Source organism: Anoplopoma fimbria, chromosome 7 (assembly GCF_027596085.1).
Source record: "Anoplopoma fimbria isolate UVic2021 breed Golden Eagle Sablefish chromosome 7, Afim_UVic_2022, whole genome shotgun sequence".
NCBI lineage: Eukaryota > Metazoa > Chordata > Actinopteri > Perciformes > Anoplopomatidae > Anoplopoma > Anoplopoma fimbria.
In genome coordinates, this window is record NC_072455.1 from 19,351,118 (window position 1) to 19,361,684 (window position 10,567).

Below are 10,567 nucleotides of genomic sequence, written 5' to 3' on the forward strand. Positions count from 1 at the left end.
CCTACCCTTCGAACTATTCAATTTTAATAATGTAAACTAATTTGAAATGATTTCTAAACAGGAAGTACTAGAAAATAGTTCTTATCCTGAGCGTTGGTGCAGCAGGAAATGTTGAGGTTAAGTCCTTCATTGCATCATATCTACCTTGTGAAGCTGCAGTGCCATCATTAATTAGGAGATCTTGAACATGCCTCCGTGCAACGCTTCACAATGAGGCCAGACAGGACAGGAAGTGTTTGGTTATCGTGGCGTGAGACTGTTTCTAGCTAGCTTCAGAGTGACACAAAAACATGTCCGTGTGTATAGCCTTCAAAATAATTCCACATTTATAGGATGTGAGGTCATTTGAAGCAATTGTGGCCTTTGATAAAATTCCTTTCTCTGCCATGTCTCTGTACGACTTTATGAACCGCTGACCAATAAGTAATGACACAAAGCCAGATAGAAAGACCACAATCAAATTACTGTGCACTTAAAGACTTGGCTAAAAGCACTTCAGCATAAAAGAAAAACTGCAAAAAAGTACTGAACTTCATAGACCAATATACACAAACAGATCAAATCAGTTAGGGATTTATTTCAGACCAACCTCCGAATACTACATTTAAAAATAGTCAACATGGCAGGAAATCACATCTGGACAATTTAAAACCAGTGGTTCCCAACCTGGGTTTAATCAAATAAATCTGAAGGGTCACCGGACCCCCTGTGTGTTCACAGCAGTCCATTTCCTCAGGCTTTTTGTTCTTTTCTTTTTAAATATTGCATAGTTGCGGATCTTAAATCCTCCAGAAATGATTAAATGAGACAAAACGTAATCACATACTAAAACAAAAACATTCTGGAGGACGGATATAAACTGCTCACAGACATGTACAACCTGCTACTTTTAAAATGTATCCATTAGCTTCTCAATACCAGTGATGATTCCTTTGGTTTGGGTTATTTTTTTTAGGTCTCTGTGCTTTTCATCACTGGTTTGACCAATCAGGATTCGGCAACATTTTGAACCAGAATTTAAAGACAGTTGGAGGCTGTTTGGTTTCTGTCAATACAAACCGATAAATCCAACACAAATAAATCCACACACACACACACACACACACACACACACACACACACACACACACACACACACACACACACACACACACACACACACACACACACACACACACACACACACACACACACACACACACACAGTCCTGATGAAGATAAGCTGATGTTTGAGTGTTAAACATTTAAAAATAAAAATAAAGATGCCTTTTTTCTAATTTGCCAAGTTTTCAGGAGCTTTAAATTGTCATCCACCAAAAAGGTTTGAAACCATTGTTTAAACTTTTCAATTAATAGAAAAGGTTGTTCCTTTCTTGTGTGTATGTTTCTATAAATAAATACATAGTAGTTGTTTTTTAACTGCTAGTGTTTTCATTTTAAACCAAATTCTCCTTTAACTTTAATTAATATAAACAGACTCGAAACAGTGGGTACAAACATCAGATTTGGAAACAATTAGCAGTTTATGTAAGTGTTGCCATTTGAAACATTTCCAAGATATAATTCTCCACTCATTACCCTCATTATTAATTAGAAACAGCCATAAATACGCACCATACTGCATTTGTACTTCAGGCTACATAGTGAGAGAGTGAAAAATGAACAAAGCCTGTTGTGTAATGAGTTTAATCACTTTTACTTGTCTGAAACTCTCTTGTAAATTAGGAATTCATGTGAAAATATCTGCGAGGTGTTACACCCGAACCAGAATACAGAGTATTAGGTTGATAGGCTATTACTGCGAAAGAGGCTTAAATAAAGTCAATTTAGTGGCACAATGGAGAACGATTGTGCCACTAACTCCTCTGAGAAAACAGAGCCTCTCTTCATCGATGGCTGGTCAGCTGTACAGGGATTTACCACACGGACTAGACTACCACTATGTTCAGTTTTCTCTTTTATGATTATTTAACTCATGTTTCCTGCAGTGTTGTGTGATGTTTTCTTTGCAAAAAAAGAAGTAGAAAATACTTTGATTTAAAAAGGGTCGATCAAAATGTAGTCTGAAAACCTGCAGCCTGGAATGTTGTGAGCATTTGTTCACGGCTTACAGATGAAAGTAAGCTTTTCATAGTGTTTAAATCCTATTACAACTCCAAAGGCAGTGGTGTTTTACTCCACCGTTCACAGCTTCGAAGCTGACGAAACATTCTCCACCTTCAGCATTAATTAACTCATGTTAAGCTGGAACACACTGTCACTCCATCTACGGACATTTGAGGTGGCACAGGCTCTTTCAAAGAAGAAAATAAAGATTTAGTGTTCATGGATAAGCTACACTTGAGTGTTCATATTAGGCTTTTTGAGATTTCTTCTCAGCCTGCCAATCAGTGTGAAAGTGAGACAGTATTTTGAGGCCTGCGGTGGGGCAACACTTCGCTGGCAGAGAGGAATAACTTGTCCCCAGTGTGGATGCCTGCCGGTGTGTTGTGGTAAATTTGGTAATGCATGTTTGCCAACAAACAACTTGCACATAAGCCCAAATTATTGAGCGAAAAGCCTGCTAAAGAATGTGTTGTGCTTATTGTTACGTGGATGTTTGACCTTCACTGTGCAGAGTTTGACACTGGAAGACAATCTTTTACTTTCAACTGCCGAAAATAGAAAAAGTTCCTCTGCTCTCACCTTAAATCAGAGTTAAAGGCGAGTCAAAGGTTGTGAAATCACAAGCAAATCATGGTCCAGTATGAGACTATAAGATATAAATATGATGTGGAATGTTGAAGCCTCCAGTGCATAAACACCAAGAAGGGACTTCTTAGTTAAAAATTGAAGACATTTTGTGTCCAGTAATTAATATTAGCATTTTGATAGATTATGCAATGATAGAAAAGTGTAGGCCTAGATGTGATTTGGGGGGAAAAACACATGAGACACACATTTTTGGTTAGTATTTCTACATTTCTCAAAGCATGTTGTAAGGGGATCTTTAAGCAATGGACTTATTTTTTTAAGTAATACCAAGATGCAGATATTAGACCACATGCTAACCTACAGCAGATGTATAGACCGTCAGGTAACTAACATAAAAATAAAAAAATATTAGAAATGAAAAAAGCTTTGGCTTATAGAATCAGTACAACCATGATACGTCAGCTGTAAAGGGATTTTTTTCAACCCTTTATGAGGTTCAAAAATCACAGATAATAATAATAATATATATATATATTATTTATTTATTTTTAAATAATACTAATTATAACGTTTGTAGCACAACACCGTTTTTTCTCACCTCTTTTTGAAATGTTTTTCTTTTATTCTGCTGATCAAATAAAGGATTGGCGTGTTTTTTTTTTTGTTGTTGTTTTTTGACTGATCTTGTTTTCAGAATCACTTTTAATTCCTTACGAGTGTAAAACAACCTTTGTTAGTTATGAAAAGTAAAAGTAAAAAAAAAAAAAAAAACACTTTAATCTGTGTTTGTGAATAAACACTCCTACACATTAATGATTAATCAAGCAAGTTCTGTTTTATCAACCAACCAAAAACAAAAAAAAAAAAAAAATGGGGATATAAATTGCGCTTTTCTTTCTGGGATGGCGCTATAAATAAGAGATTTACGGTGTGCATAGCAAATCCAAAGTGTGCATGTTGAGATGGAACCAATAGGCGGTACTGTGCCATTCTTCATGACTTCCTCCATCTCCAGCCCGGAGGACAAGGCTGGATCTCTGCTGCTCTTTGCGACCTAATTGACCTAAATACTGGATCTCTGCGGTCCCTGAAGGCAGACTATCACACAGATACCACGAGAGGCTCAGAAGAGACGAGACAGTCGTGTTTAGTTGTGTTTTTCTGGAGTAATTCTGTCTGGATCTCAAACTAGTGGAGCTCTGGTTGCTCTGTGGACTGGCTGGAAAACAAGATTTGGGATATATATATATATATGTATGTATGTATTTTCTTTTTAAAAAGGTGAAAAGCTACTTTGGAAAGGACATACTCATTAAAACATGCTGGACGATAAAGCGCAGAGATCGAAGCTCGGTCCTCCGTCGAGAAGTTCCTCTTTTTACATCGAGAATCTGCTGCGCACTGCAAACGGAGGAGCTTCATCCGAGACCCGGAGACCCAAAGTGATCTGTCCGGGACTGGAACCAAAAGTGCTGATCTGGAGAAGTGAGTGCACCTGTCACTGGGAATACAAATGTTGTGGACAGAATTCCTCTGTGAGTTCTTGATAATCTGATTTTACAGGGTCTATTCGGGATTTAAAAAAACAATTTCAACAATGATCTTCTAGACTCGTTGAATGTAGTGATATTCCTATTCTGGAGCTGTACGAGAGGACATGCCACATGGGTTTAGCACGTTTCATTACATTACATTACATTACAGTCATTTAGCAGACGCTTTTATCCAAAGCGACTTACAGTCAGTAGTATATTACATATCATTCACCCATTCACACACTGATGACAGGCTACCATCAAGGTGCCACCATCAGACTCTAACTAACATTCATCATCCAGTCCACACCGATGGCAAGCCTTCAGGAGCAACTTGGGGTTAAGTGTCTTGCCCAAGGACATATGAACTGCTGAAGCCGGGTATCGAACCACCGACCCTCTGATTGGAGAACTACCTTGCTCTCCACTACGCCACAGCCGCCCATTTCACTGACCCTTCCTCACCCAAACTCTCCAATCATAAAACCCCTTGTTTGGCATCTATACAACAATGTCATTCTGATGAGACCAGCAGTGGAGGTGTGACGCTCATGTATAATCTTGGATAGGAAAGGCAGCATTAATGTGCAAAACGTGAAAGATGTCTGATAAATGTTTTGCTACTGGAATTTTTTTTCACTTTCCTCGTATAGGTCCATCGTACACAGATGAACAAACGGACCCTGTGACAACGAGCGACCGGGATTCCCCAACTCCAACGGGACGGGCGGAGACCGACGAGCCGGAGGAAAAGGGGGACGAGAGTTTGACGGATGACAGAGAGGAGGAGGAGGAGGACAGCTGTGATACAGGTGAGGCCCAGAGTACACAGGCTACATCCTACACCTGAGAAAGAAATAGCCCACAGCAGGCTTCATCTGCACATGTAATAGTTGTTTGTCACATCCAACATTTTATATTTGGTTGTTGGTATGTCCAAAACGTTTAAATTCGGTGAAGTTAGATTATTTTTTTATTGGGTATCAGCAGCAAATGTCCACAAATATTTGTTTTATATCAAGTGGCAGGGATGTATCTAAGAGTTCCTGGGATCAGTGTGTGATTGTGGGTTGTATTAGTCAGTAAGTACCTTGATTTTTTTATCCATCTGATTCTCTGGATTGGCCAAAAACAGATCTTTTATCGATAAACTTTAGTATCTAGTTGTCTTTCCAGAAACTCTAACCTTAATCACAATTCAGGCCTACAACTATTGATATAAGCTGCACTGTTATAGGAGTTTATCCAGTTCCATTTACTTTAAATCTCTCCTGCCTCCTCCTCTCAGGTGACATTAAAGTGGAGAGAAAGAAGAAGACCCGCACCGTGTTCAGCCGGAGTCAGGTGTTCCAGCTGGAGTCCACCTTCGACCTGAAGCGCTACCTGAGCAGCTCGGAGCGAGCCGGGCTGGCCGCCTCGCTGCAGCTCACCGAGACCCAGGTGAAGATCTGGTTCCAAAACCGCAGGAACAAGTGGAAGAGGCAGATCGCCGCAGACATGGAGGCCAGCGGCGCCGGCGTCCCCTACGCCGCCCAGAGGGTGGTCAGAGTTCCCGTGTTGTATCGCGAGAACGTCAACGCACCTGTGACGCTGACCAGCCTGCCTCAAGCGACGTCATCGGGTGTGGGCTTCTCCAACGCCTTCAACTGGCCATTGACTTCCCACTTCACCCACCCGATGTCGTTCGTAACGCCACAGATGACTGGACTGGTGTGACTTTAAGGGTGGAGGTGACTTTAAAAGAGACCAAGTGTACTTGTTACTCCTTTGACACAAACTAATCAAATAAAGATGCAGCAGATCTTTCAGATCCTGTAAAGTCAGATGATAATAAAGTCAATTCATCCTGTGTTTAATATTTCTAGAAGAAAGCATCCGTCATGATCTTTCAATGGCTGCTTTAACCCTTAAAACAAGACTCTCTCTCTCTCTCTCTCTCCCCAATGTTGTTTTCCAATTTACTTTAAATTTAATCAAGTGATTATGAGTGCAAGATGTAGTAACTACGATGGACGTTTGCAGCCTTTTAAGCTGTCCACAATCCTGTCCACAGTCCCAAACGGAGGACATTTCACACAAAGTCACACCGGTTTCAAGTAAAGCTCTATTGTGTGAGTTATTTTTCACAGAAATTGTATGGATGACCCACACAGTTTGGGTCAAATAAGGGTCAATAAGACTTGTGAAATGAACCTTTGGCATTCTCTATATCAGTCCTTGTAAACTAATGATTGGGGGGGGAAATAGTGATAGTAAAAAAAAAAGAAAATTGTGCACAAATTCTGAAAAACACTCATCACCAAGAAAATAGATGTTAGTGAACATCAGAGTACAGATTCAAAGCAGAAAAACCAAAGTTCCCAGACTGTGTGTGATACAAGTTTCCATTTAGACCCCGCTTTAACAGACAAAACCAGGCCCCAAATTTCTATTTTCAATTTTAATCTGCATTCCAGATCTCATGCAGATTTTTGTCACATGTTTACAAAAGGGAGATATACGACTCTTTTTGACCCCTTATTAGAGCCCATACACACAACTTGAGAATACTATGCACTGTGTCTTCAGATTGATCCAAAATAGTAGAGACTCGGTCATTTCTTGAAAAGGTGTTTGTGACTTTTGATAGCTGTGAGCATGGGTCTATAGTAGCAATATTCTTTGACACCGTTTTTTTTATTTAAGAGGATTTTAATACAGACTTTTCTACACGGATATCTTCACATGTGAATAAATTGTATGCACAAACTGTTTGTTTGGTTGTTGTTGTTTTTTTACTAGCAAGGCAACATTAGAAGTGTTTGTTTTTTTTTTGTCCTTGATGGCAAAGAAATGTAGCTTGTAGAAAGGGGACAAAATCAGATGTTGAATTAAAAAGGAACACAAAGCTACAAAGCGTCAAAATTAGTAGAAAAGTGACGACGAGGGAGTGAAATAATGTACCTATATTTTAAATTAATTGGGTCGAATTAAATCTGCCATACAAATACAGAATGTTGGCCAGTACCATCTCCGTTCAATTCTTTTTTGGTTTACTTTTTGTTTAGTTTTTTTGTGCAAGAAAGAGACACAGCCACCTCAGACACACTTTCATGTTCATTTGTGATCTTTTATTGTTGACTATCTGTGCATTGTCCAAATATGTGAAAGACATTCCATTTTTATTTGTTGAGCATTTCAGACCAGAGCAGGCAGCTTGAGCCCCAAAGAGTTGTCAAGCTGCAGTATAAAACAAAGTTGGATATCAACATAGGGGCGCAAAAGAGGAACTATTCTAGGGGCCCATGATGGAGGGGGCCCAGAAGTCATAATGATGATCTCCTTTAATTAGAAAAAATAATGACACTAAGTTATTAACTAACATATAATCACACATGTTTTATTTTCCATGTCCTGGTAACAATTCCTTTATTTGTTTTGGAAGCATCAACCCCTGCAGGGTCCCTGCAGCAAATAAATGACTCAAAATGAATTCCATTGTATTCAGAGTGCTCAGTTCTTCCCCTACTGTACATGTCAACTGTCATGCTGTTCTTCTTTCACAAATATGGTAATGATAGTCAAAAATACCATTAAAATGCATAATTGTATGTAAAATAGCATCATAAAATTTTGCCACTGATTAGTCTGTTGCAATTATTGTTTTCATGGGGCCCAATCCCTGCCTCTAGTGATACACTAACTCTTAATCTTTTGCATTACATGGTTTTACATGTCTTTGAGATGCTTTTTAAGACTTACAGGAAGTGTATTCAACATAGGTATTCAAGACTTCTAGTCACCAGAAGTCATCTGCATCTCCTTGTTGAATAGCATTAAAGTATAAACCAGAGCAAAAGTTTGGATAAAACTATCTGTGCATTGTCCAAATATGTGTAAAAGACATTCCATTTTTATTTGTTGAGCATTTCAGTAATAAGCTTGACCCCAAAGAATGTCAAGCTGCAGTATAAAACAAAGTTGGATATCAGGCCCCCCCTAATAGTGATCCAGCCTCCAACTCTTAATCAAAGAGTTCAAATTAACTCTGCAAAACGCCTTTTTGGCTGAGTTTGCTCAGTCTGGTGCATGAAGCCAGCAGGGCAGCAGTCTCCATGACAGAAGTGTTTAAAGCTACAATATGGCAGCACAGACGTAAATCTGCATCCCGCCCTCATCCTGCCCCACAGCCTGCCCAATCAAAAGGCACTAAACCGCAGTCTTCCGGGTCGGTTGCTCTGGGGAGGTCGCAGATGAAATGCCGGGGACCATGAGCAAAGAGGATGCCCCGGGTCGGAGCGCTTCTTTGACGTTTACCATCGACAACATCCTCAACCTGAAGGAGAAGAAGGAGCAGAGGGACAGTGGGTGTGAGGAGCTGTGGGACGTCCGGAGGAGGCACGGCAGTGGACCGGACCAGACAGGTAACTGGGAATGTATAAACCATCCAAACCAGCAAATAAACTAAGAAATTAATGCTGTTTATAGACTGGCTGATAGAACTGGTAGGATGAGGTGCGTAAAGATGGATGAAAATCAACAAGAGACTGGTGGGGTTTTAAAAAAAAATGATTTTAAATAATGTTAAAGATCGCGTTGTTTATTTGTGTCTATTATTAAATCAGACTTTTGCAGCTTCTTTGCATGCATTCTTTGCATGCATTCTTTGCAAATGTCCAGACTTTTGCAAATTATTGTGCAGCTTCTTTGCATGCATTCTTTGCACATTTAATAATAAACGACTAATAAAGGATTATCTTATCTTATCTTATCTTATCTTATGTGTTTGCATGCTTTAAAGCCCGTTTTTGTCGCTTCTTTCGCAGTGCAAAGGAAGCCCAGAGTCCACACGTCGCTGCCGACCGCAGGCTGCTGTCCCGGGGTGCAAAGTGCGCTCACAGCCGGGGAGGAGTCCCAGAAGCAGCCCGACGCAGACTCCAAGGCCATCAAGAAGAAAACACGCACCATTTTCTCCAAGAGACAGATCTTTCAGCTGGAGGCCACCTTTGACATGAAGAGGTATCTGAGCAGCTCGGAGAGAGCTTGTCTCTCCAGCTCCCTGCAGCTCACAGAGACTCAGGTCAAGATCTGGTTCCAGAACCGCCGCAACAAGCTGAAGAGGCAGCTGCTGTGCACAGACATGGAGGCCGCAGAGCAGCTCCCAGAGCCGGGGAACAATGTGCAACTACCGGCTTGTTACAAAGACAGCAGCCTGCTGGGTGGATGTTTGTTACCCATGCCTTTCCCTGTGGTGTACCCGACGGTACCTTACATCTACTTCTCCAACACTGGCAAATATTTTGGCCTGTTTGATGCAGACTGATGATGTGTGTGTGTGTGTGTGTGTGTGTGTGTGTGTGTGTGTGTGTGTGTGTGTGTGTGTGTGTGTGTGTGTGTGTGTGTGTGTGTGTGTGTGGACATACGGCTGTTTTGGCTGTAGGCCATGTCACTTTTTTCATTTTTTTTTAATTAAATATAATATTCCCAACTCTAATGTCGACATATCAACTAATCCAAGACATGCATGTGCCACTTTTTGTATTATTATTATTATTATTATTATTATTATTATTATTATTATTATTATTATTATTATTATCATTATTGTTGTTATTTCAATTCAATTCAATTTTGTAGAGCAGTTTATCACAAATTACAAATTTGCCTCAGAGAGCTTTACAATCTGTACACATTGTTATTGTCATCTGATTATTTTTAGACTATAATTATTATGATGATGATGATGATGATGATGATGGTGCTTAAGGCATTTAAATAGAAAGCTTTACATCAGAAAAATGTGCGTGTGTAAAGTCATCTGAACGAATGTATCAGCTTTATTACTCACGTTTTCTACGTCGTCCCCTCTGTTAAACTTTAAAATTAGTTTCTGTGGAGTGACACTCCATTTCTATTTATATGGCCTTATTATTATTATTATTATTATTATTATTAAGATTATATAATCAAACACTTTGTTGTTTTCACGTGACCTTCCATATGACAGACTGTTACACTGTGAAAACAGGAGGTATATCATGATGGATTTCGCAATAAAAGTGTAATATTTGCAGTTTTACCAGAGTGTGTTGACTGGAGATGAATAATATTCGTTCTAGCAAAATCAACTTCCACATTTGATTATTCATTGTGTTTCATTACTTTTTTTTTTTTCATTGTGCATTTTGTGCCGCTTTTAAAAAAAGGGAGTGTTTAGTCATTTATAAAGTTTGAAATCATAGACAACAAGTTAAAGTTAAGATGTTTCATCTTAGTTTTTTTAAAACCTAACTCTGTTTTATTTGCAAGTGCAGTAAACTCGACCGAAAAAAAAGCAACAATTTCTTATTAACGAACAA

At 39.4% G+C, this 10,567-nt stretch overlaps 2 protein-coding genes across 2 annotated transcripts; both read left to right on the top strand.

The window, feature by feature from the left end:
- Nucleotides 1–4,013: 4,013 nt before the first annotated feature.
- LOC129093179 (homeobox protein HMX1-like) lies at nucleotides 4,014–5,945 on the top strand. The gene is made up of 3 exons (XM_054601098.1): nucleotides 4,014–4,179; nucleotides 4,883–5,041; nucleotides 5,518–5,945. The coding sequence occupies exons 1-3, from the start codon at nucleotides 4,014–4,016 to the stop codon at nucleotides 5,943–5,945; spliced, it is 753 nt and encodes a 250-aa protein (XP_054457073.1).
- A 2,378-nt stretch (nucleotides 5,946–8,323) lies between these two features.
- On the top strand, nucleotides 8,324–9,531 carry LOC129093180 (homeobox protein HMX2-like). The gene is made up of 3 exons (XM_054601099.1): nucleotides 8,324–8,363; nucleotides 8,462–8,632; nucleotides 9,035–9,531. Exons 1-3 carry the CDS (start codon nucleotides 8,324–8,326, stop codon nucleotides 9,529–9,531), a joined length of 708 nt encoding a protein of 235 aa, XP_054457074.1.
- The last annotated feature ends 1,036 nt before the right edge of the window (nucleotides 9,532–10,567 follow it).

What these genes read in the sequence shown, in the direction of transcription:
- LOC129093179 (XM_054601098.1), top strand. Translation starts at nt 4,014, where the DNA reads ATGCTGGACGATAAAGCGCAGAGATCGAAGCTCGGTCCTCCGTCGAGA. An exon ending in AAAAGTGCTGATCTGGAGAA is followed by an intron (nt 4,180 to 4,882) that starts GTGAGTGCACCT and finishes TTCCTCGTATAG; the next exon opens with GTCCATCGTACACAGATGAA. An exon ending in GGAGGACAGCTGTGATACAG is followed by an intron (nt 5,042 to 5,517) that starts GTGAGGCCCAGA and finishes TCCTCCTCTCAG; the next exon opens with GTGACATTAAAGTGGAGAGA.
- LOC129093180 (XM_054601099.1), top strand. Translation starts at nt 8,324, where the DNA reads ATGACAGAAGTGTTTAAAGCTACAATATGGCAGCACAGAC. An exon ending in TACAATATGGCAGCACAGAC is followed by an intron (nt 8,364 to 8,461) that starts GTAAATCTGCAT and finishes GGGAGGTCGCAG; the next exon opens with ATGAAATGCCGGGGACCATG. An exon ending in CAGTGGACCGGACCAGACAG is followed by an intron (nt 8,633 to 9,034) that starts GTAACTGGGAAT and finishes CTTCTTTCGCAG; the next exon opens with TGCAAAGGAAGCCCAGAGTC.